This window comes from Oncorhynchus tshawytscha, linkage group LG26 (assembly GCF_018296145.1).
Source record: "Oncorhynchus tshawytscha isolate Ot180627B linkage group LG26, Otsh_v2.0, whole genome shotgun sequence".
NCBI classification, from domain to species: Eukaryota; Metazoa; Chordata; class Actinopteri; order Salmoniformes; family Salmonidae; genus Oncorhynchus; species Oncorhynchus tshawytscha.
The window spans coordinates 31,403,059-31,430,579 of NC_056454.1; the positions used below are offsets into that span (position 1 = coordinate 31,403,059).

The following is a 27,521-nucleotide window of genomic DNA, read 5'->3' on the forward strand; positions in this document are numbered from 1 at the left end:
GAGTTAGACGTGATTACCCAGGCAACATCAACATTTTATTGAAGATATATTTTTTAAACATCAGTTCAACGCTTGAGTAGGGTTGAGATCAGAGGACCTTGTAGTAAAGTCGAGATGGTGGGTTCACCATGAATAAGAGGGAGGGGTTATAACAACAGATCACATCAATCATACTGTAGGTACAACAACACTTACTTCTAAAGGCATGGGACTCATTTGAACTAAGGTTGTTTAGTCCATTGATCTATGCCTAGGAATCCCTCAACATATCTTCATTTAGCCTACATCCCACCATTACACATTTCTGTATTTTAATACTGCGTCAAGGAAAACACAAGATCACAAGATAGGTTTCTCTCTTTGGTTAATGACAACAAAAACAGAACATACAGGTATTTATTTACGTATGTGCACAATGTATACACAAATATAGATTTTGTATGTGGTGTATGTTGTTTGTTTTGGGGGGGGCTGGCTGTTGCTGATAATATAGTATTAGCTCAGTTGTTCTCTTCTAGTGTTACTAGTTTAAGTTTTTGTGAGGCAGGTATTGTCTTTCCTCTCTCTGTTCTTCCTGTTTCCTATTTCCCTGTTTCCTGGCAGCATGAGTCTCACCCTGGAACTACTGAGCATGCTCCAGCACAGGAACCCCCATTCCAAGTGTTTCCCTACCAAAACAAGATGGAGATCTAAATAAAAATCTAATAAAAACCCAGCACATTCCACTAGGATTATGGGAGATTGAGTCCTTACAGGCTCACAGCCTCACACACAGCTGATGCTCTCATCTTTGTCCCTGGTTGCCTTCTGTTTGTGTGAGTTTGATTTGGTCCTCACAAGGTTTCGTAGGGAGTCCCTGGGTCCTCCACTGCTGTGGACCCCATTCCTGAGGGACCCCATTTCCTCCAGGGGCAGGTGGGTGGAGTTGTAGGCCAGCGGAGGGATGGTGTTAACCAGTATGAGCTGCAGAGGCTTCCTCTCCGGGCTGTACTGGCAGCGTACGTAGCGGGAGAAGGCTGCACGGTACGTCTTGTTGAACAAAGTGTACACCAGAGGGTTGATGGCTGAGGAGAGGTATCCCACCCACACAAACACATTCAGCAGCCCCCCCATCACCCCCGGATCACAGTTCACAGGGTCGCACACCACCGCCAACACATTGGTGATGAAGAAGGGACACCACATGACCACGAACAGGAAGAAGACCATTCCCAGGACCTTGGAGGCCTTCTGCTCGTTGCTGATTGACTGCATGGTGCGACGCCCGTACCGCGGGTCCACACCGACCCCACCGACCCCTCCTCCTACTCCTCCCGTGTCACGGCTGAGCGAACGCCTGAAGAAGAGCTTCTCTGAGGAGAGTGAGCCCTGCGGGAGGAAGCCCAGGGTCAGGGTGGCGATCCTCTTCGGCCGGGGCACCAGCTGGTCCAGGCAGAGGGTAGCCTCGTTCTGCAGGGCGCTGATGGTGAGGAAGTAGGTGAACACCATGATGGTGAGGGGGATGAAGAAGGCCACGAAGGAGCCCACCAGGACGAAACTGTCGTCTGTCAACAAGCAGCTGCCCTTTTTAAACACCTTGGTGTGGTCCCGCAGGCCTAGGACGGGGATGGGCATGGAGATACCTACAGAAAGACACAGAGGAGAGAGAGGTTAGTTTAGTATGAGGTGTGTGTGTGTGTGTGTGTGTGTGTGTGTGTGTGTGTGTGTGTGTGTGTGTGTGTGTGTGTGTGTGTGTGTGTGTGTGTGTGTGTGTGTGTGTGTGTGTGTGTGTGTGTGTGTGTGTGTGTGCTTACATGTGTGTGTATGTGTGTTCCACTTCTTATTTAAGATTTCAAATTGAAAAAGTAAAAGCAATTTTGTACAGCTTGTCTCTGCCTAAACGGTAAATAGCACTGTGGCACTTCAAGATTGTGCCAGTAATATCAAAATGCCTGGCCCTATAATGTACAGATCATTCTACGGGCAAAGCACACCTGTTGCTCATTCCCACCATAAATCAATCCACCACGGCAGGATCCTCTGGCATCAATAATGCAATAGTCCTCATATCACCACTGTGTGCCCACCAGGACAGATAAACCCTGCAATTTCCCCTCACAGGCCCAGCATTAGTGTCATTAGTGTCCAATAACTGGATTTGTGAGGGAGAGGGACAGAAGCATCTGGAGCCATTCACTAAGGCTTTCATCCCCATTGCAACACAGTGAGATGCAAAGACTAATAACCTTAGGGAGGGAGTGCAACTGGCCTGAAACTGATGGCCATTTTGGGGCTTAGACCAGGAAAATAGAGGGGGACGGTTGCCAGAACCAGCTCCAATTAAGATCACATCGCTTTAGGCTTTGGTAACAGATTCAATGATTTACAACCTCACATTTGCAAGGGCATTAGCCTATTTCCCCAATTCTGTCTGGTCTGGCATCTAGATCTGAAGGAATTAAATAGTCCCTCGTTTTTTTCACCATTTTACTACAGACCTGTCAAATTTAAGAGGCAAACATCCATCAACACACCTGCTGAATTCTGAAATTAAATAGACATTTAGTCTCTCTTTCTCTTCCCCCTGATAATCTCCTTCCTCTAAAGATAGAGGAGCTTGGAGAGAGAAAGGTGAAGTTTTTCTTTGAATTGATGTTTTCTTAACCACTATTTTTTGGCTGGCTTAGAGAAAATGCAGAAATGCAATTTCGTCAAGAGTATTAGCAAGTTGAGAAAGAGAATTCTTATTGTGTGTGGGTTGGGATGTGGAAGCAGTTGAAAGAGTCAAGACAATATTTTGTTACCAGATGGCCTTGGAACCCTGAATCAATCATATGACTGAAGTCCAACAATTCTTAATGTAAGCCTTTGTTTATGTTCCTGTATCTTTACTTCATTCTTCCCTAGTATTACAGGTTGTTTGGACTAGCTTCACATTGCCCTGGGTGTGTGTTCAGTGGTTCCCTGGGTGTGTGTTCAGTGGTTCCCTGGGTGTGTGTTCAGTGGTTCCCTGGGTGTGTGTTCAGTGGTTCCCTGGGTGTGTGTTCAGGGGTTCCCTGGGTGTGAGTTCAGTGGTTTCCGTAAAGCAGAGCAGCAGCAGCACCCCTGGCCCAGCAGTTGGAGACAGGCCAAAGAACACATACCTGATCCAGACATCTCAACCATGTTTCCACACTAACACGTCAACACCAGAGCCACAGATACACTGAGCTCCGGGTTAGAGATCACACTAGACAAAGACCTAGGATCAGCTCACCCTTCCCAAAACTTGAGCTTAACCTCAGGAAGAAGAAATGCTAGGAGGATAAATTTATTCCAATAAATACAGCTCAGCTAATTATCCCTCCATGTTTGCACAAAATCTTTCTGTGGCAGTTACATTGACATTGAACTGCTGATGCCAACATGTACATTGTTATGCCTTTGGTAATTGCGTGTTTCTTTGCTGAAACTATACCCAGTGTGTCTGAAGAGAGAGACATATAGCTCCAGGGAAGACACATCACAACATGACAGAAATACAGGAAGTTGTAGGAAGCTCCTGAATGATTTAATAGAAAGAGAAAGACTGCAGGTTACAAAGACCAAAGAGTATTATTATTTAATTGAGATTTGCAGTCTTAAAAAAATGATTAGTTGATATGAAACGTTTTTTATGCCATGGTTCAGGAACTTTCCTTGGTCATGGCGATTAGAGGTGTGTGTCAGTGTGAGGGTGTTTGTGTGTGTGTGTGTGTGTGGCTTTGTTTGTGCATAATGTGTGTGGCTTTGTTTATGCGTAATGTGTGTATGTGTGCACATTCGTTGTACAGGATGAGGTGTGTACGGGTAGACGTGTGGTCTGTGTATAGGTGGGATTTTGTAAGGTAAGTGATCTCTCTCTGTGGTAGGAGTCTTGTACAATAGGCTGGGCAGTAGCAGCACTGTGTTCCAGGGTTTGTTTGACAGCATACATCATCTCAGTTCTGTGTAACATCAGCTACTCTTCAGCTTCTATTTCTCTTCTCTCTTTCTTGGTCTGCCGTGTACAGATGGACGAGAGGAGAGGGGGATGATACATAACATGAAGATAAGCAGCAGTGACATAATCTTATTTAATTTGCAGGCAGCAGCGTATCATATGATAACTTTCCGCCTGGGGCCTGGAACCTGTGGAATGGTGAGTCATATCAGGGGTTCATTCCTCCCCACGTTGTGTGTTGTCACATAGAACCAGGGAAGCAGAGAGAGACAATGTCTCTCCCTGCCTACCTGGGTCTCTACACAGCATGACTGGATCATTAGTGGTGGTATTGAGACATTGGTTTGAAGCAATGGAAAGGAGCCACACAAGTCTGACAGGCAGTTTTTATTTATGATCTGATCGACCCTCTAATATTCTTAAATTATATACAAATTTACGTCTGGTTATTTGAACCCTAAATGTTGATGAAACTTCTACAGCAGGGCATGTCTCATTTTAGCAGCAGCTTCAGCGTCGATACAGAAATATTTGGGTGTGCTGACTTTCACGCAACATACAGTGGGATGAAAAAGTATGTGAACCCTTTAGAATTACCTGGATTTCTGCATAAATTGGTCATAATATTTTATCTGATCTTCATCTAAGTCACAACAATAGACAAACACAGTCTGCTTAAACTAAAAACACAAACAATTATAATTGTTCATCTCTCTTATATAAACATTCACAGCGCAGGTTGGAAAAAGTATGGAAACCATTGGATTTAATAACAGGTTGACCCTCCTTTGGCAGCAATAACCTCAAACAAACGTTTTCTGTAGTTGCGGATCAGACCTGCACACTCAGAAGGAATTTTGGACCATTCATCTTTACGAAACAGTTTAGGTTCCACAATATTCTTGGGATGTCAGGTGTGAACCGCTCTCTTGAGGTCATGCCACAGCATCTCAATCGGGTTGAGGTCAGGACTGACTGGGCCACTCCAGAAGGCGTATTTTCTTCTGTCGAAGCCATTCTGTTGCGTCACCTAACTTGTGTTGAGCTTCAATTGGCGGACAGATAGCCTTACATTATCCTGCAAAATGTCTTGATAAACTTGGGGATTCCTTTTTCCATAGATGCTAGCAAGCTGTCCAGGCCCTGAGGCAGCAAAGCAGTCCTAAACCATGATAATCCCTCCACCATAGTTTACAGTTGGGATGAGGTTTTGATGTTGGTGTGCTGTGCCTTTTTTTCTCCACACCCAGTCTTGTGTGTTCCTTCCAAACAACACAACTTTAGTTTCATCTGTCCAGAGAATATTTTGCCAGTAGTGCTGTGGAACATCAGGAGCTCTTTTGTGAACTTCAGATGTGCAGCAATGTTTTTTTGGACAGCAGTGGCTTCTCCCATGGTGTCCTCCCATGAACACCATTCTTGTTTAGTGTTTTACGTATTGTAGACTCATCAACAAAGATGTTAGCATCTTCCAGAGATTGCTGTAAGTCTTTAGCTGACACTCTAGGTTTCTTCTTAACCTCATTGAGCATTCTGCGCTGTGCTCTTGCAGTCATCTTTGCAGGATGGCCAATCCTAGGGAGAGTAGCAACAGTGCTGAACTTCTTCCATTTATAGACAATTTGTCTTACTGTGGACTGATGAACATCAAGGCCTTTAGAGATACTTTGTAACCCTTTCCAGCTTTATGCAAGTCAACAAATCTTAATCTTAGATCTTCTGAGATCTCTTTTGTTCGAGGAATGGTTCACATCAGTCAATGCTTCTTGTGAAGTGTTTTTTATAGGGAAAGGCAGCTTTAACATCTCCAATCTCGTCTCATTGACTGGACTCCAGGTTAGCTGACTCCTGACTGCAATTAGCTTTTGGAGAAGTCATTAGTCTAGGGGTTTACACACTTTTTCCAACCTACACTGTGCATGTTTAAATGATGTATTCAATATAGACAATAAAAATACAATAATTTGTGTGTTATTAGTTTAAGCACACTGTGTTTGTCTATTGTTGTGACTTAGATGAAGATCAGATCAAATTCTATGTCAAATTTATGCAGAAATCCAGGTAATTCCAAAGTGTTCATATACTTTTTCTTGCCACTGTACATGACACATGTTTGTTCTGTATGGAGCTAAGTCTGACGGCTTGATGCACCAGACTGCTTTAGTGGCTCAATCATTTCCTTTTCATGCTAGGCCATTGACTTGATCAGCTGGATATCAACTAGGCCATTATAAAGTCCTGATTGTTCAGTCGCCTTGGCTTTTACACTAAATAATATAGACCTTGAAACTCAAATTACAGTTGCTTATGAGTCATTCTCCTTTCATTCCCTCATTCACAGCCTCCATCCCTCCTTTGCTCTCACCCCACGGCACCTGGTGCCTTGCCCATATCCAACAGTAAAATGTTCAAATGTGGGGAGTTTTACAAAGACTTGGTTCTAAATATGCCCCTCCCCCAACGACCACACTTTTTTATATGAACAAATACAGACACATGGTCTCTGTCTGTCTCTCTCAAGGGAGCAGCATACACACTACCATTCAAAAGTTTGGGGTCACTTAGAAATTGCCTTGTTTTTAAAAGAAAAGCAATTTTTTTGGTCCATTAAAATAACATCAAATTGATCAGAAATACAGTGTAGACATTGTTAATGTTGTAAATGACTATTGTAGCTTGAAACAGCAGATTTTTTATGGAATATCTACATAGGTGTACAGAGGCCCATTATCAGCAACCATCACTCCTGTATTCCAATGGCACATTGTGTTAACTAATCCAAGTTTATAATTTTAAAAGGCTAATTGATCATTACAAAACCCTTTTGCAGTTATGTTAGCACAGCTGAAAACTGTTGTACTGATTAAAGATGCAATAAAACTGGCCTCCTTTGGACTAGTTGAGTATCTGGAATATCAGCATTTGTGGGTTCGATTACAGGCTCAAAATGGCCATAAATAAATAACTTTCTTCTGAAACTCGTAAGTCTATTCTTGTTCTGAGAAATTAAGGCTATTCCATGTGAGAAAATGCCAAGAAACTGAAGATCTGGTACAACGCTGTGTACTACTCCCTTCACAGAACAGCGCAAACTGGCCCTAACCAGAATAGAAGTGGGAGGTCCCCGGTGCACAACTGAGCAAGAGGACAAGTACATTAGAGTGTCTAGTTTGAGAAACAGACGCTTCACAAGTCCTCAACTGGCAGCTTCATTAAATAGTACCCGCAAAACACCAGTCTCAACATCAATAGTGAAGAGGCGACTCCGGGATGCTGGCCTTCTAGGTAGAGATGCAAAGAAAAAGCCAAAATGAAGCTGCCAGTTGAGGACTTGTGAGGCGTCTGTTTCTCAAACTAGACACTCTAATGTACTTGTCCTCTTGCTCAGTCTTTCTATTCTGGTTAGGGCCCGTTTGCGCTGTTCTGTGAAGAGAGTAGTACACAGCGTTGTACGAGATCTTCAGTTTCTTGGCAATTTCTCACATGTAATAGCCTTAATTTCTCAGAACAAGAATAGACTTACGAGTTTCAGAAGTAAGTTATTTCTTTCTTGACATTTTGAGCCTGTAATCGAACCCACAAATGCTGATGCTCCAGACACTCAACTAGTCCAAATAAGGTCAGTTTTATTGCTTCTTTAATCAGAATTTTTTTTTGCTGTGCTAACAATTGAAAAAGGGTTTTCTAATGATCAATTAGCCTTTTAAAATTACAAACTTGGATTAGCTAACACAACGTGCCATTGGAACACAGGAATGATGGTTGCTGATAATGGGCATCTGTATGCCTATGTAGATATTCCATTAAAAATAGCTGTTTCCAGCTACAATAGTCATTTACAACATGAACAATGTCTACACTGTATTTCTGATCAATTTGATGTTATTTTAATGGACATAAAATGTGTTTTTCTTTCAAAAAACAAGGACATTTCTAAGTGAACCCATACTTTTGAATGGTAGTGTACTTGTACAGGCTTTTCTTCCTGTTTCTTACCCACAGAGATGGTCCAGACAGCCATGATCTTGAGGCGGGCCTTGGTTCGGGAGTTGAAGCGGCTGTGGTGGAGGGGGTTTCTGATGGCGATGTAGCGGTCCAGAGAGATGGCACACAGGTGCATAATGGAGGCTGTGGAGAACAACACATCCAGATAGATCCAGACAGGGCACAGGTCAGAGGGCAGGGGCCACCAGTAGTCTGTATGGGGGAACACAGAGAAAACAATGAGCTCTGGAGAAGAAAAAAAAAATCTTTCTTTTTTTGCAGGGGAATTAAACAAAGATTACACAAGGCTGTCTTGTAATGGGAATACCAGTTACACAATATACAGTATGTGAGACTTTTAACACAGGTTTGTTTTTATGAAATCGGAGTTGGTTGTAAAACAAATTTGCAGTGGCATTGTGACATTTTTACAGAGTTGTTGGGTAATAATATCCTCTAAAAAGCTTCTTATGAGGTGACCAAAACATCAAATTGAAAGCATCAGATGCGTGGAGCCAAACCCTCTAAAACACAGACTTAAGCTACTTTAAGACACATACACACTGAGGTTAACACTCACAGCGCAAGGCAGCCTTTCACAGAATGTAGAAGGCTTTTTTATAATAAAATATTACTCTTGAGAAACTGTAACTACATCCCCCACAAAGACAAAACTTAATACAACCTCCAAATTAAAAGTTTACACAGTGACGTGCCGAATAAAGACCAGGCAGCAGAATCTGATAGTATGCGACAGATCCCCACACCAGGCCAACACAAATACACTGCCTGGATAATAACCTGGAGATAGGGAATGTCACTTTTGCATCCACAGTCAGACGTGGCAGTTACACTGTTTCTCCATTTTATCCTCTATTTCTCTCTCGCCATGGGGGAGTCACAGTCTCCCTCACTCCTCTCCTCCAGGTGAAGGAGAACCTTACATAAAGCCTGTTTATTTGGACTCAGTGACTCATTGTCATCACCATGGTCACGGACTGACTATGTGTGTCTCTTTCTCTTCTTCTCTCTCCATCGCTCTGCCTTTCTCCTTCTCTTCTTTCCTTTGCATGTCTTTCGTCCTTATCCCTTCTTTCCTTTTTCTCTCTCTCTATCTCCCTCTTTCATCTTTCTGAGGTAGAAAGTCATTAGACATCCAGCTGTCTCAGCATGCACCTCTGTGGTAAGATATTTCGGTCTGCCCATCTGAATGTTGAAATGGATGGAGGGAAGATAGAGGGAATCGGGTAGGGGAGATAAAATGGAGGCAGTCCATGTTTGCAGATTAGGATCTTATAATGATGATGTGTCACCTGCAGCCAATATAGTGTAGTACATTCCCTTATCTCTAATCAGTCTGCCTGAGTTGTCTCCATCCCACCCTGCAGGATTTAGCCTAAATTAGTCTTTCTGATCTGCAGCCAGAGAAGCAGAGAGAGCCTAATGATGCTGGTTTAAGGCCTTGCAGAGCAGCCACAGTGAATTACCCTTCAGTGCTGTTCGCAGAACGACCAATAACCCCAGTGACAAGAAGACTGCTGAAAAGTAACATTTTCACTCTTACTTTTCAGAAACCCAAAAACACTTGACACTGCAGTATTTTACAGCTCAGGCAGAGAAGTGCACACGCTTGTCTGAACACCCTAAGATAGAGGACACGTTCAGTTAAGTTCCAAAGAGGGAGGCTGTATATGTCCATGCAGATATTGGCAGGGGCATCAATTTGGGAACTGGAGACAAATGAAAGAGCTTTTCTCCTCAAACTTGCTGACACCTTCAAGCTTGTTTGCCTTCCCCCTGACCAAAGCTGCATTTGTATTTCCTACCAAACAGAGTGAGGAATGGTGAGACAGAGTGAGGAATGGTGAGACAGAGTGAGGAATGGTGAGACAGAGTGAGGAATGGAGAGAGAGAGTGAGAGAGAGTGAGAGAGAGAGTGAGAGAGAGAGAGTGAGAGAGAGAGAGAGAGAGAGAGAGAGAGAGAGAGAGAGAGAGAGAGATAGAGAGAGAGAGAGAGAGACATGGTGAGCTAGGGACCTTCATGACCACACAGTGTATACACCAAGTCTTTCATCAATGACAGACACAAAGAATATCTCCAAAGACCGCTAAAGGATTTAAGTTATGTGGACCCAACCGGCATAAAGAATTCTGAACAGGTTCTTTTTCTGACTTTATCTGGTTTAGTACTTCCAGTGATGCCTTATGTCAGGGGTGAATAGTGTATTTCTAACATGTTTCTCTTTACTCTATTTCTCCATCTCCCTTTCTCCCCCTCCTCCTCTCGCTCTCTGCCTCTGTAGGTCTAGATCAGGGGTGTCAAACTCATTTTGCACCCGGGGGCCGCGTTGGGTCTTCAACGAGGTCCGGAGGGCCTCACTGAAAATGTGTTATATTTCCTCAACGTCAGAAGAGGCAAAAAATAGTCCTCTATCCAACGTTTTGGGAATTTCCGATGCTCCCTGACTGTCTTGCTTTCATTCCGGTGATTATTAGCAACCTGGACACAGTCAAGAAACTTTAGGTCCATTATTATTTCTAGACAGTTAAGATTTTGTTTTAAAGTAAATTGAGTTTGCTCCCCCACAAAATATATATATATATATATATTTTAAACGCTAGCCATATGTTTGACACTTCTTTTTTCCGGATTCCACTTAAGTCCACTTGGAAAAGACCATCTGTAGAAATTCAAAAAGGTTACCATCCAGAATTAATCAAACTTAATAAAGCCTATCTCTCCAAGAACATGTGAAATCAACTCATTGACATGAAAGCTCACAGAACTCTAATCCACCAGGGCCAATACAATGGGTAAAAAAAGTGTTCTGACAAAAACAATCCTGTATAATGGCTGGAAGGCCTTTCGATTGTGATTCTGATTCAGAACATCAAGAGGTCTGCTCCTTTGAAAAGAGTAGAATCACAGTTATTACATTCGGTGCAGAACCTAGAAACACACCGTTGGACCATGTGAATGTGTGTATGTTGAAACAGGAAATATGTGTGTAATGATAACACTACGCTTCAAAATCAGGTGTGTCTTTAGAAGGAGAGCTGGAGAGAATTTGGAGATGGGAGAGTGGGTGAATATTTCTGAGATAGAATAGAGGAGAGTAGAAGGCAATTTGCCAATGTGTCATCTTCAGGCTCAAAGAGTGTCAGTCTATTCCACGCTGCTCTGATGGCACAATGACAGGAATAATACAGTCCAAATGAACAAGTTGCCTGAGAGAGAGAGGTGAAAGGCAGAGCAGGTGGGGAGAGAGAGTAAGAGAGAAAGAAGGAGGGAGAGCAGAAGGGAATTCATCCGCCAATTCTGTAGCAAAACGTTTCTTAAACGGAAACGAACGAAACGGGGAGGGACCTACAGTGCATTCGGAAATTATTCAGACCCCTTGACTTTTTCCACATTTTGTTACTTTACAGCCTTATTCTAAAATTGATTAAATTGTTTTTCCCCCTCATCAATCTACACACAAAATCCGACAATGACAAAGCAAAAACAGGTTTTTCAAAATGTTTGCCAATGTATCCCAGAACCCTCTCGGAAAAATTACATTTACATAAGTATTCAGACCGTTTACTCAGTACTATGTTGAAGCACCTTTGGCAGCGATTACAGCCTTGAGTCTTTTTGGGTATGACGCTACAAGCTTGGCACACCTGTATTTGAGGAGTTTCCCCCATTCTTCTCTGCAGATCCTCTCAAGCTGTCATGTTGGATGGGGAGCGTCTCTGCACAGCTATTTTCAGGTCTCTCCAGAGATGTTCGATCGGGTTCAACTCCGGGCTCTGGCTGGGCCACTCATGGACATTCAGTACTTTAGGTGTCTTTTGGCAAACTCCAAGCGGACTGTCATGTGCCTTTTACTGAGGAGTGGCTTCCGTCAAGCCACTCTACCATAAAGGCCTGATTGGTGGAGTGCTGCCGAGATGATTGTCCTTCTGGAAGGTTCTCCCACCTCCACAGAGGAACTCCAGAGCTCTGTCAGAGTGACCATTGGGGTCTTGGTCACCTCCCTGACCAAGGCCCTTTTCCCCCCGATTACTCAGTTTGGCCAGGTGGCCAGCTCTAGGAAGAGTCTGGGTGGTTCCAAACTTCTTCCATTTAAGAAATTATGGAGGCCACTGTGTTCTTGGAGACTTTTAATGCTGCAGAAATATTTTGGTACCCTTACCCAGTTCTGTACTTCTACACAATCCTGTCTCAGAGCACTACGGACAATGCCTTCGACCTCATGGCTTGGTTTTTGCTCTGACATGCGTTGTCAACTGTGGGATATTATATAGACAGGTGGTGTGCCTTTCCAAATCAAGTCCAATCAATTTAATTTTCCACAGGTGGACTCCAATAAAGTTGTTGAAAAAATTATAATTTCATCCATTTTAGAATAAGGCTGTAAGGGGATCTGAATACTTTACCTGAATCTATCCAACTGGAAACTCTGATTTGCTCTGTTAGCTTCCATTTGGTTCTGAAACGGTAAACCGTTTCCGTAACGGATACACCCAGGCGAGAGACCGGAGACAGAGAGTGGGGAGTGAGAGTGAGAGCATAGATGTACAGTAACTCATATCTCACGTTGCCCTCTTTAGCTGGTTGGGTTCTCTCCTCTCTCACCTGTCTCATGTGACCCTCAGACGTCTGCTGTCATGGGAACACATCTGCTGTCTGTCCAATAACTCAACCTCATACTGCCTGTATGAGATACTATAATAAAACCATATACTCCAGTATTTCTTACGAGATCCTATGAAAAGAAAAATATTGTCTGAATCCAAACTTGAGATATGTGTCGCTCTTGAGTAAATTATGCATGGAAACTCAAATGCAATTTAAGTTACAGTACCCACGTGGATTTATTTTAATTTACTGTTGAAGTCGGAAGTTTACATACACTTAGGCTGGAGCCATTAAAACTTTTTTTCAACCACTCCAAAAATGTCTTGTTAATAACAAACTATAGTTTTGGCAAGTCGGTTAGGACATCTACATCTACTAGGACATCTACTAAGTCAATTTTCCAACAATTGTTTACAGACAGATTATTTAATTTATAATTCACTGTATCACAATTCCAGTGGGTCAGAAGTTGACTGCCTTTAAACAGTTTGGAAAATTCCAGAAAATGATGTCATGGCTTTAGAAGCTTCTGATAGGCTAATTGACATCATTTGAGTCAATTGGAGGTGTACCTGTGGATGTATTTCAAGGCCTACCTTCAAACTCAGTGCCTCTTTGCTTAACATCATGGGAAAATCAAAAGAAATCAGCCAAGACCTCAGAAAAAAATTTGTAGACCTCCACAAGTCTGGTTCATCCTTGGGAGCAATTTCCAAACACCTTAAGGTACCACGTTCATCTGTGCAAACAATAGTACGCAAGTATAAACACCAAGGGACCACGCAGCTGTCATACCGCTCAGGAAGGAGAGGTGTTCTGTCTCCTAGAGATGAACATACTTTGGTGCGAAAAGTGCAAATCAATCCCAGAACAACAGCAAAGGACCTTGTGAAGATGCTGGAGGAAACAGGTACAAAAGTATCTATATCCACAGTAAAAACGAGTCCTATATTGACATAACCTGAAATGTGGCTCAGTAAGGAAGAAGCCACTGCTCCAATACCACCATAAATATAAGCCAGACTACGGTTTGCAACTGCACATGGGGACAAAGATCGTACTTTTTGGAGAAATGTCCTCTGTCCTGATGAAACAAAAATAGAACTGCTAGGCCATAATGACCATTGTTATGTTTGGAGGAAAAGGGGAACGCTTGCAAGCCGAAGAACACCATCCCAACCGTGAAGTACGGGGGTAGCAGCATCATGTTGTGGGGGTGCTTTGCTGCAGGAGGGACTGGTGCACTTTACAAAATAGATGTCATCATGAGGAAGCAAAATGATGTAGATATATTGAAGCAACAGCTCAAGACATCAGTCAGGAAGTTAAAGCTTGGTCTCAAATGGGTCTTCCAAATGGACAGTGAACCCAAGCATACTTCCAAAGCTGTGGCAAAATAGCTTAAGGATAACAAAGTCAAGGTATTGGAGTGTCCATTACAAAGCCCTGACCTCAATCCCATAGAAAATTTGTGGGCAGAACTGAAAAAGCGTGTGCGAGCAAGGAGGCCTACAAACTTGACTACGTTACATCAGCTCTGTCAGGAGGAATGGGCCAAAATTCACCCAACTTATTGTGGGAAGGTTGTGGAAGGCTACCCAAAATGTTTGACCCAAGTTAAACAATTTAAGGCAATGCTACCAAATACTAATTGAGTGTATGTACATTTTTGACCCACTGGGAATGTGATGAAAGAAATCAAATCTGAAATAAATAATTATCTCTACTATTATTCTGACATTTCACAGTCTTAAAATAAAGTGGTGATCCTAACTGACCTAAGACAGGGACTTTTACTAGGATTATAAGTCAGGAATTGTGAAAAACTGAGTTTAAATGTTTTTTGCTAAGGTATATGTAAACTTCCAACTTCAACTCTACAGGATGAACATGAGGTCTGATGGGGTGAAAAATCAAACTATCTCTTCCCACACCTTGTATCAGACATTTTCTTTTATGATCTTCATCGACAGTTCAGTATATGTAACCAACTCTGATTATAGCCACTGAACAAAAATATAAACGCAACATGTAAAGTGTACATTTTATCAATAGCAATTTGAATGCACAGAGATACCGTGTTGAGATCCTGAGGCCCATTGTCGTGCCATTCATCCGCCACCATCTCATGTTTCAAAATGATAATGCACGGCCCCATGTCGCAAGGATCTGTACACAATTCCTAGAAGCTGAAAATGTCCCAGTTCTTCGATGGCCTGCATACTCATCAGACATGGCACCCATGTTTGGGACCTGGCACCCATGTTTGGGATGCTCCCGATTGTCGTGTGCGACAGTGTGTTCCAGTTCCCGCCAATATCCAGCAACTTCGCACAGCCATTGAAGAGGAGTGGGACAACATTCCACAGGCCACAATAACAGCCGGATCAACTCTATGCAAAGGAGATATGTTGTGCTGCATGAGGCAAATGGTGGTCACACCAGATACAGACTGGATTTCTTATCCACTCCCCTACCTTTTTTAAGGTATCTGTGACCAACAGATGCATATCTGTATTCCCAGTCATGTGAAATCCATAGATTAGGGCATAATGAATGTATTTCCATTGACTGATTTCCTTTGAAAATGGTTGCAGGTTGCATTTATATTTTTGTTTAGTATATATCACAGGCAGACCCCTAGCACAGTAAAAAGGTTTACTTCCATGTTTGGAACATGAAGAGTGTCCTCTGTCCTCCTGCTGCTTGATGGACCGACACAGTAATCGCAACTTCTCTTATCTCTGATGTACATGTATCATGTATCATGTACAGTATATATCCCAGTTGAATGATAATGAGCTGGTCCTCTGAGATCATTTCTCTGGTCTGATCTTGGCTTGTTGCTCTGACTTTGAGGTTACTGAGCCCTGTCTGCACAGCTGGAAACAGACTTTGGAGGGGAAGATAGTGTAAAGTCATCTGGTGACGAGACTGATATCAAAGGCTTTATCCACAGAAGCAGGAGAGAGTAAATTCATGCTTTGTCACATGCAGAGAAAACAACACACAGTCTTGTCATCAGGGGAACTCAGGTCAGAGACACTGGGGTAGGGAGGTATGACAGCAGGGTATGAGTGAGGAAAAAGAGGGAAACTTATAATTAAGTTGAACTCCATCCATTGCCTTTTTAACTCACAATCTAATTAAGCCAACTACCACTATAATTTATGAGAGAGATAGAAAGGGCTGTTGAAGGACAAGGGACTGTCCATCTGACAGACAGAGAGTTATTGAAACAGGTGCTAATTGTGTGTGTGTGTCCATGCTTGCATGTGTGTTGGTGTGTGTGCGTGCAGTTGTGTGTCTCCTTGCGATCACTCTTGAGTGTGTGTGTGTGTAGTCTTCCGTGTAAGCTTATCATTTTGTCTGTTGAAGGGAGGTTTGTGGGGGTGTTGGCATTTCACGATTTCAGTTACTGCAGCTCACCACCTAAGCCCCCATTAAAAGAAAATTATGAACTCATCTTCCGCCTCGTTAAATCTGGGATGCTAATTAGGCGACAGACATGATATCGGTGATGGTCAAGACATAATTTCCTTTTTTTTATTGTGAAACCACACTTTCTGCACTGTTGTTCAAATAATGTGTTTTATTTAGTGTAGAATAAGCTTCTGTCTTGTCTGCATTCATCAATTTTTGGTCCTATGGACTTCATCAAGTGACATCCTAAGCAAATATGTTATCATTAAAAATATATATATTTGAATGTTTTTTTTGTATGATAATATATTAACTTAGGAGCTCACAGGCACCAAAGATATGGATGTCACTTAGGGCAGCCCCCCCGCAACTCTCTGATTCAGAGGGGTTGGGTTAAATGTAGAAGACACATTTCAGTTGAATGCATTCAGTTGCACAACGGACTAGGTATCCCCCTTTCCCTTTCCACTTGGTGAACTCAACAGGACCAAAAATGGATGAATGCAAAAAACATGTCTCTGTAACTAACAAATACAGTCATGAGTGGTAACTCTACAATTTACTCAAAAAGGCAAGGCACTCTGGGAAATATTTGAATAATGCTTTACTCGAAGCACTGTGTTAATTTAACACTGTTCCAGTGTTTGTATGGGTCCACAGACTCAACACGTTCAGTGTTGATTTAACACTGTGTGTTCATTTTCATCACCGGAGAATTTGCATTTGCAGAATGCTCAGATAGAAATGTATTGTGTAGATCAAAAATGACTGCCAAATATATTGGAAAAGTATAGAAGATTGTGTGTGGTTTATTCATGCTATTCTGTAGTCAACATGCAGTTCCAGTTCCATTAGTTGAATGCATCCAATCCAATAGTTTCAGAAAAGTAGTCACTACCTGAGATTTGTATTCACACATCTGTATTCAAATAGTTTTAAAAAGTAGTTTATTTCTGAGATCTGTATTTAAGTAGTTATTAAAGTAGTGATTTTGGGGGGATCTCTCTTCAAATAGTTATAGTTACCTCCAAAGTGAGTATTTGTTCCCCCAGAAAAATGGTTACTTTCAACAAAGCATAGATACAACTATAGTTATCCCAGGTCTTGTGTGTGTGTGTGTGTGTGTGTGTGTGTGTGTGTGTGTGTGTGTGTGTGTGTGTGTGTGTGTGTGTGTGTGTGTGTGTGTGTGTGTGTGTGTGTGTGTGTGTGTGTGTGTGTGTGTGTCCAATATGTCATGGTTGATGTCCCTATTCCTGGTCTGTCCCTATTCCTGGTCTTGACGTTGGTGTAAACAGGGTCCTGGAACTAGTTACAAGAGGACTGGAAGCAGTCAGAGACTCCATAAATCATACATCCCCAATCCATCACCTCTAACTGCTGCATTTACACAGTAAACTGCTGGTGGGCTCCAGTAGGTAGATGGTGAAACTACTAGTTATGTATAAATAAAGGCGGGAGGAGAAGCAAGAAAAGCTCTAATCTAATCCTCCTTTTCTGTAAGGGGAGGATTAGATTCCTCCTTTTCTGTAAGGGGAGGATTAGATTCCTCCTTTTCTGTAAGGGGAGGATTAGATTCCTCCTTTTCTGTAAGGGGAGGATTAGATTCCTCCTTTTCTGTAAGGGGAGGATTAGATTCCTCCTTTTCTGTAAGGGGAGGATTAGATTCCTCCTTTTCTGTAAGGGGAGGATTAGATTCCTCCTTTTCTGTAAGGGGAGGATTAGATTCCTCCTTTTCTGTAAGGGGAGGATTAGATTCCTCCTGTTCTCTTTCTCCCCTTACAGAAAAACCACATGACATTTCACATGTGAAATCAGCAAAAATGAGTTGTTATGATACGCACACAGTGCTTTTAGCTTACATATTTGACTCACATGACTACATTGCGTATGTTTATTTATACAGTAATTATTATTTAACGTGCATTCCAATATTTCTGTTACGACTTCACATCTGTGTCAACAACTGATTCAACCTGTGTTCCTACACTTTTGACTTCAAAGTAAATCTCAGCTTTGTTAAAGGTATACTCAAGAAAAACTATTATATTTATCATAGTGATTCTGGAGTAGCATTGAAACATAATAATATGCCCCACCAACATCAGACAACTATACAGAAAACCCTCAAATTGCTGAAATAAGTCAATTAAATCAATGATGAGAGTAGTCAGATGAATTTATAACTATATAAAACAGAAGTTCAGACTGCAGATGGCACACTTCTGCTATATGCAGAGATGTATTATAGGTAAGAAATGTGTAGGTGAATGTAACAGGCTTTGTGGTGCAGCAGACAGATCAGTGCACCTGAAATCCAGAGATTGTGAGTTCAATTCTCAGACTAGGTCATATTTTAGCTGAACAGTGTACCACTTATTTTAAAACAACCATACCATTACTTTACTTATAATGGCTTGGGACCATCTGGGACCTTCATGTGATGTCCTGATGACTGGTAAAACAAATGTCTTGAGAACATCTTCCAAAAATCCTAACATTCCTCTCAGCCAGTTTATGCTTGATCTGAAAATGTGGTCAGAGGCTTTGTATGGAGGGTGTAACAGAATTGTGGAGCCTCAGGAGGCATGCAGAGGCCAAATCAAGCTCCGTACCGCATCTCTGTAAACCATTCACATTTTGTAACAATGCGGAGGGCTCCGTATAGCTCCGCATTGACATTATTGGTTGATGGTAGGTGGGGGCTGGAAGTCCTGCATAAACAGAAACTAATTTCCTTGGGAAGTTCCTTCACAACAGCACTAATCTGCTCTGCGAAGCACAAAAAAGTATGTTTGCTCTGACTTCTGCGGGGGATTGACCATGCATAGCCTTTTAGGGAAAAAACATGAATGTCATGTGATCACATTTTCACGTGAAATGTCACATCTGAAGTGTTCCAAAAACACATGATTTCACATGTGAAATGTCATGCGATATGTTCCAGAAACACATTTTCTAATGATTTTCTACATGTAAAATTATGTTTTTTCAGATTTTTTTGCTATACTACAAAACTAACTCTAACTTCCTTCATACTAGACACAGAGACATAAAAAGGATATCCACAAGTTCATCTGACCCGGAGGAAGTAGATAAAGGGCCTCGTTGCCAAAATCCTGCATTATCATTTTATGTCTCAGCAGGGTCACCAGGTACATTTAAAAACAAATGTTTTTTACCAAGAACATACAGTACCAGTCAACCCAATTGAGATGGTTTGGGATAAGTTGAACCGCAGAGTGAAGGAAAAGCAGCCAACGATTGCTCAGCATATGTAGGAACTCCTTCAAACATGTTGGAAAAGCATTCCAGGTGAAGCTGGTTGAAAGAATGCCAAGAGTGTGCAAAACTGTCATCAAGGCAAAGGGTAGTTTGAAGAATCTCAAATATAAAATATATTATGATTTGTTTAACCCTTTTTTGGTTACTACATAATTCCATATGTGTTATTTCATGGTTTTGATCCCCTCACTATTATTCCACAATGTAGAAAATAGTAAAAATAAATAATAAAAACCCTTGAATGAGTAGGTGTGTCCAAACTTTTGGCTAGTACGCTATGTCCACATTCTCTCAAAAATAAGAGTATGGCTACGGTACAATGTTGCTCCCTGGTGTACAAAAAGGTCAAAGGTACCTTCAGTGGTACACAGGAACTCACATCATACTGGTCTGTATTTTTTAGGGTTCATGTGACTGCAAGGATAATCTAATATTGTGGTACATAGGGCTACCCAATATATTCAATATAAGGTACAATCATTACTGCAATTTGAAATGTAGGTGGGAGCAATGTATTGGCGGGGATTCATTAGCATATTTGGGGGAATGGTCTAAAATATGTTGTATTTGTGCCAACCGTCAGTAGAAATCTTGTACCAGTTTAAGGGATTTATTGTAATGTTGAAGAACATGGGCAACTCTTTTGTCAAGGTCAGTGCTACAATCTGTGTAAATCTTTTGAGTATCACATGCTTCCCTGTCATGAGCTTACAGAGCATTTTCCAGTAGCTTAATTCCAGCTGGTTCACATAAAGTTCATGTTTAAGTTTCAATAACTTTCTTTCAACTAGCTGCAAGTGGGTTATTGTAAAATTCACAGTTATTTACTGTAGCAAATCGGTCACACTCATTGACCTGATGGTGTAGCTGGGAAGTGAGTACAATGACATGCTGACTTGCTATAAATGAAATATGGTAAGGCTCTTTGGTATCACATGCAGCTATGTCAGGCTTTAAACACATGCTCTGGAACTTTTAGCAACTACTAAGTGTTTTGTAAACCACACACTTTGGGCTGGATGTGTAAATGTGTAGTTCATACATGCATAATCTATGAGCAGAGTTACTGTTTTACCTCAATTATCAATGACATCCCTAGTTTGAAAGCAACTGTTTCCCTCCACGTAGGCCAGCCCCTAGCAATTCAGGTTCTGTGAGCTTCAGCCCCTCGCCATATTTTAAAATATATATATATTTCACCTTTATTTAACCAGGTAGGCAAGTTGAGAACAAGTTCTCATTTACAACTGCGACCTGGTCAAGATAAAGCAAAGCAGTTCGACAGATACAACAACACAGAGTTACACATGGAGCAAAACAAACATACAGTCAATAATACAGTAGAAAAATAAGTCTATATACAATGTGAGCAAATGAGGTGAGAGAAGGGAGGTAAAGGCAATAAATAGGCCATGGTGGCGAAGTAAATACAATACAGCAATTAAAACACTGGAATGGTAGATTTGACAGTAGATGAGTATGCAAAGCAGAAATACTGGGGTGCAAAGGCGCAAAATAAATACAGTAGGGGAAGAGGAAGTTGTTTGGGCTATTTATAGATGGGATATATACAGGTGCAGTGATATATGAGTGACAGTTAGCAAGCGGCACATCATGCATCCACAGCAGAGCGAGAGCAATGACGTGGTGCACAAATCTGTACATTTGTGACATAGTACGCAATTTTCAGGGTCTGCTGCCAATCAGCAAGTAACGTTGCATGTTATCAACAGAAGAGTCAGTGAAGCCACAATAAGTTACTGGCATGTATTGCTCGTGGAAGCAAGTTGCCTGTAGGTTACTGGCAACATTTTGATAGTAAGTTATTGTGAATTTTACAATAACTTACTGACAAATTGTTTTCAGTTACGAAATGACAAATTCACACTGGTAACAAGTTTCCATTGAGTTACTGGAAAAAGCACAATAACCGCTTTACAGTGCAACTCATTACTGACACATTCTCTTACAAAGTTTGCAGAACAAACAGTGTCAAAAGAGGTGCTTGACTTGCATCGGCATAACATCGAAACACTTAAACTGCTACAACACTTTCACTGATGGTTGTGCATTGCCCTCAAACATCAAAGCGCTGGGATGATCGTACCTTACATTACAAATATTGTGTAGAAAATGTCACATTATACCTGCAAGGTACCGAACTGTACCAAGTGAGTTCATACGCTACATGACCAAAAGTATGAGGACACCTGTTTGTTGAACATCTAATTCCAAAATCATTGGCATTAATATGAAGTTGGTCCCCCCTTTACTGCTATAACAGCCTCCACTCTTCTGGGAAGCCTTTCCACTGGATGTTGGAACTTTGCTAAAGGGACTTGCTTCCATTCAACCACAAGAGCATTAGTGAGGTCGGACACTGATGTTAGGCGATTAGGTCTGGCTCGCAGTAAATGTTCTAATTCATCCCAAAGGTGTTCAAAAGGGTTGAGGTCAGGGCTCTTTGCAGGCCAATAAAGTTTTTCCACACCACTCTCAAAAAAATAATTCTGTATGAACCTCAGTCGGACTGCCAGATGGTGAAGCATGATTCATCACTCCAGAGAAAGCGTTTCCACTGCTCCAGAGTCCAATGGCAGCTAGATTTACACCACAACCAACGCTTGGTGTTGTGCAAGGTGATCTTAGTCTTGTGTGCGGCTGCTAGGCCATGGAAACTCATTTCATGAAGCTGTCGAGGAACAGTTATTGTGCTGATGTTGCTTCCAGAGGCAGTTTGGAACTCGGTAGTGAGTGTTGCAACCGAAGACAGATGATTTTTACGTGCTTCAGCACTTGGCGGTCCCGTTCTGTGAGCTTGTGTGGCCTACCACTTCATGGCTGAGACGTTTCCACTTCACAATAACAGCACATACAGTTGAATGGGGCAGCTCTAGCAGGGCAGAAATTTGACAAGCTGACTTGTTGGAAAGGTGGCATCCTATGACAGTGCCACATTGAAAGTCACTGAGCTCTTTAGTAAGGCCATTCTATTGCCAATGTTTGTCTATGGAGATTTCATGTTGTGTACTCGATTTCACAGCCGAATCCACTCATTTGAAGGGGTGTCCACATACCTTTGTATATATAGCGTATAGTGTGAAGTGTACCTGTGACTGTTTTTTTTTACCCTAGGGAACAACACTGTACCCTAACATACTGTCTATGAACACTTTCATTTAATTGTAAAAATGCAGAGCTTCTTGTAGATTTACTGCATTTTTACCGCAACTAGACAAAAATCTCAAGGAAACCATGACACAATGTTCTAAGAACATTCTAAAAATGTTATTGGAAACATTTCTGGAACAAACCGAGAACAAGATAAAACCTGCAGGGGACCATGACTGTTAAAATTGAATTAATGCCAATTATGCCTTTTAAGGTTCTTAGATGGGTGTAGACAACCTCAGGAGGTAGTCAGGCATGCATTGTGTCTGGATATCTTACAAGTCGCTTCGAGGCAAGCAACACTGAAGCATGCATGAGAGCACCAGCTGTTCTGGATGACTGTGTGATAATGCTCTCGGTAGCCGATGTGAGCAAGACCTTTAAACAGGTCAACATTCACAAAGCCCCGGGGCCAGACGGATTACCAGAATGTGTACTCAAAGCATGCACGGAACAACTGGCAAGTGTCTTCACTGACATTTTCAACCTCTCCCTGACCGAGTCTGTAATACCTACATGTTTCAAGCAGACCACAATAGTCCCTGTGCCCAAGGAAGCGAAGGTAACCTGCCTGAACGATTACCGCCCCGGAGCACTCACGTCTGTAGCCATGAAGTGCTTTGAAAGGCTGGTCATGGCTCACATCAACAGCATCCTCCCGGATACCCTAGACCCACACCAATTCACATACCGCCCCAACTGATCCACAGATGACGCAATCTCAATCGCACTCCAAACTGCCCTTTCACACCTGGACAAAAGGAACACCTATGTGAGAATGATATTCATTGACTACAGCTCAGCGTTCAACACCATAGTGCCCACAAAGCTCATCACTAAGCTAAGGACCCTGGGACTAAACACCTCCCTCTGCAACTGAATCCTGGACTTCCTGACGGGCCGGCCCCAGGTGGTAAGAGTAGGCAACAACACGTCTGCCACACTGATCCTCAACACGGGGGCCCCTCACAGGTGTGTACTTAGTCTAACCCTGTACTCCCTGTTCACCCACGACTGCATGGCCAAACACGACTCCAACACCATCATTAAGTTTGCTGATGACAGTGGTAGGCCTGATCACCAACAATCATGAAACAGCCTATAGGGAGGGGGTCAGAGAACTGGCAGTGTGGTGCCAGGACAACAACCTCTCCCGCTATGTTAGCACCAGGTATAAACGAGACTGTTGTCTCGTCCCTCTCACCCCCTGTCTCTTCCCTCTCTTCTCTCTGCCTCTCTCTCTGATGTTTCTCTCCCAGTCCCTCCCTTGATTGAAGCATCAGGAACTCTGTCATTCCCATTGCTTGTTTTTCGCCTCTCGAAACCACTTGTTTATTTTCCTCCGCTTGTCTCTCTCCGTCTGTGAATGACCTGTTGCCCTGCTATCACACATCTGGTTCTCTGACAGCAGATAATGACATGGCTTTGTTTTGTTCTGTGTGTGGTCGTGTCTGAGAGGAAGCTGCTGAGGCTCATTCTCATGCCATCTGACTCTAGTTTTGCTGCTGCTTGATTGACATGAACACTACCCGTGTCTGGCTAAATAGCTGAGCACAAACCAAGTTTCTAACCTTAGCCAAACAAACGCTACACACAGTCCACCCCCCCCCTCTCTCTCTCTCTCTCTCTCTCTCTCTCTTTGTCTCTGTCTGTGTCTCTCTCTCCCCTCTCTCTCTGCCTACTGTATCTGTCTCTTTCTATTGTTTTCTCTCTCTCTCTCTCTCTCTCTCTCTCTCTCTCTCTCTCTCTCCCTCTCTCTCTGCCTACTGTATCTGTCTCATTCTCTCCTTCTCTTTCTATTGTTCTCTCTCTCTGTCTCTGTCTCTGTCTCTGTCTCTGTCTCTCTGTCTCTGTCTATCTCTCTCTCTCTCTCTCTCTCTCTCTCTCTCTCTCTCTCTCTCTCTCTCTCTCTCTCGCTCTCTCTTTACATGTCTCAAGTCCATCATCCAGGGGATTAGTTACACTTTTACCAAGGGAGCAATCTTCCTCTCATAAAGACAGTCTAAAGAGTGAAGGTCTGAGGATAAGGGGATTATATGAAACACATCTTCCCCTAGTTCAGCAGTTGTCAGAAGACGGCTGTATGTTCTCCATCTCATGATTTAAGCAAAACCAAGAAACTAGAGCTGTAGCTATGTTTCAATCCAATTGGCGACATATTTTCATCCAAATATTCAAAAATCTGCATAAAGAAATTATGTAATTTTCCAACTAGTGGTGTTTCCACCAAACTGACTTGTTGCAGATAAACATCAGTGCATGATGACGTGCTTTTTTTCTTAAGTTTTCATGTACCGCATATAAATCTAATGATCAATGTGTTTCCATCGCATTTTCAACTTTTGTCCCAAAAACTGTTGCCTTAAATAGCAACTGTGACTACTCTGGTCTTGGCACCTGCGTGCTAGCCAACAGCTCGCAGTTACAGTGCAGGTACTGCATGCTGTGTCTGAGCCCGTATGTCTGCACGCTGTGTCTGAGCCCATATGTCTGCACGTTGTGTCTGAGCCCATATGTCTGCACGCTGTGTCTGAGCCCGTATGTCTGCATGTTGTGTCTGAGCCCGTATGTCTGCATGCTGTGTCTGAGCCCGTATGTCTGCATGTTGTGTCTGAGCCCGTATGTCTGCATGTTGTGTCTGAGTCTGTATGTCTGCATGTTGTGTCTGAGTCTGTATGTCTGCATGCTGTGTCTGAGCCCGTATGTCTGCATGTTGTGCCTGAGCCCGTAAGTCTGCATGCTGTGTCTGAGCCCGTATGTCTGCATGCTGTGTCTGAGCCCGTATGTCTGCATGCTGTGTCTGAGCCCGTATGTCTGCATGTTGTGTCTGAGCCCGTATGTCTGCATGCTGTGTCTGATCCCGTATGTCTGCATGTTGTGTCTGAGCCCGTATGTCTGCATGTTGTGTCTGAGCCCGTATGTCTGCATGTTGTGTCTGAGTCTGTATGTCTGCATGCTGTGTCTGAGCCCGTATGTCTGCATGTTGTGTCTGAGCCCGTATGTCTGCATGCTGTGTCTGATCCCGTATGTCTGCATGTTGTGTCTGAGCCCGTATGTCTGCATGTTGTGTCTGAGTCCGTATGTCTGCATGCTGTGTCTGAGCCCGTATGTCTGCAAGCCAAAGACACATTTCCATTGTTAATCAAACAATGGGACAATTACGTTTTTGATCTTGAGCTGGAACGCACTCACCATAGAGAATGGTGACCATGGAGACAGGCATGACCAGGATGCCCAGAAGCATGTCAGCAACGGCCAGCGACATCAGGAAATAGTTGGTGGCATTCTGGAGCTTCTTCTCCAGAGACACAGCCATGATAACCAGGATGTTACCCGTCACTGTAACGGCGATGACCGCCAGGATCAGCAACGCTGCCCAGTTCTTGTCCACTGCCGTCATCCCCGTTGCACACAGCGATGATGCCAGGATCCTCCCTTCTTCACTGTAACCCCTGACGCCATGAGTCCAGTTGCCTGACGGAAAGTAATTCACATCGGCGTCTTCATTCCTGTTACACCCGTTTGAAAAATTCCTGCCTCCATTTCCCAGAAGTCCCTCTGACCCGGGAAGCCAAGGTTCAGGGTTAAAGGGCGGAATAGTTACAGCTTGGACAGCAGACGAGATCAACTCTGATCCGTTCCCGTGCAGGTTCATTATGTCAGTTCCCATACACCTCCAGCACTTTACTTATAACAACACACTTACTCCTACAGGTCTCTTACAAGAGAGGAGCAATAGGGATGTGTCGGGTCCTTAAAAGTCTCCACATGGTCTCCATCATCGTGCTCAGAGCAACGTGTCAAAAAACGCCACAGAACAATAGAGGTCTATGACTTTCGCTCTGTTGCAAGTATCCCAAACCAGAGAGCAATTACCCTAAGCTCTATTTCTCACATTCAATCCTTTTCTCAGGTCCACATTATCACCTGTTGATCAGAGGTTGAATCCATTTGGATTCAGGAAAGTAGAATCATTAGAATGTGCTCAACTCTAGCACTCCAGTTTGGTGAGAAAGGTATCCACACTGTCAGATTGCACCGATTGCTCGGTTAAATCCTTACGTCATCTTAGCGATGGAGAAGATTAGACATGAGATGTGTGTGTGTGTGTCAGATAATCCTCAGGTGTCTTTGCTGCTCCTGCTAGGGTTTACAGCTGTGTGTGTGAGTGCTATGGAAATGATTCAGAAGCCTGATGAGTGACGACAGGTGTCACACACACTATCTCTCTCTTTCTCAGTCACACACACACACACACATTCACACACATATATACACACACACACACACACACACACTTCCAGCCAGGTCCGTCCTCTGAGCTGGGAGGGAGACGAGTTTTGCCAGATGTGATGGATGGAAAATCCTAGTTTGGGAAAAACAGTCACCCTAAAAACATTCCTCTACTTTTCTTCCATTTTTCCTCTTTTTCTTCCTTATTCCTTCAGCCCTTTAATCCAGCCTCATCAGAGCCTACATTGTTTTCTTTCCTATTTGACAAGTGACAGGTTGTCCAGGTCCCCTGATTATTAGGAAGTTCCCACTTCAGCCGTCAGTTACTGAGCAGTATTCCACTGTGTGCTGTTTCTGTTTTCTCACAGACACTCACATACGCTCTCCGTGCCTCACATTCTCTCTCTCTCGCTCTCTCACACACTTTCTGTGTTCTGTTCCACTCTCCATGCACCTTTCTCTCCCTCCCTGTTTCACACTCCCTCTTTCACTGCCCCTCCCCTCCCCTCTCTCACTGCCCCTCCCCTCTTTCACTCAATTTGTGTGCTCTTTCTCTCTCTCTTTCTCTCTCTGCCTCTCTCTCTCTCTTGACACAGTCCAGTTCACTGTAGGTCTTCCGTGTACACACAGTAGCATTAGAAGTTATGTGAGAGCTCATAAAAGTACTGCTTTGCATTGATAAATAAGCTGAATCCAGGGAGCATAGTGTGCATGCAGGGGTCATTCTGAGTGCTGTCTGAGCACAATAAACCCCCCTGCTGTACACACCGAAGCACCACCTTTTTCCCCCCACTCTGGGGGCTTTCACACACTTGCTTAAGCAGAAACATGTAGGAGGATATAAAGTACGACACACAACTG

At 42.9% G+C, this 27,521-nt stretch overlaps 1 protein-coding gene across 1 annotated transcript; it reads right to left on the minus strand.

Annotated features, from left to right (window-relative positions):
• Window positions 1-470: 470 nt before the first annotated feature.
• LOC112225530 (5-hydroxytryptamine receptor 2A-like) lies at window positions 471-27,102 on the minus strand. The gene is made up of 3 exons (XM_024389572.2): window positions 25,620-27,102; window positions 7,937-8,137; window positions 471-1,622 (listed from the first exon to the last, which is right to left on the minus strand). The coding sequence occupies exons 1-3, from the start codon at window positions 26,095-26,097 to the stop codon at window positions 766-768; spliced, it is 1,536 nt and encodes a 511-aa protein (XP_024245340.1). The 5' UTR covers window positions 26,098-27,102; the 3' UTR covers window positions 471-765.
• Window positions 27,103-27,521: the final 419 nt, after the last annotated feature.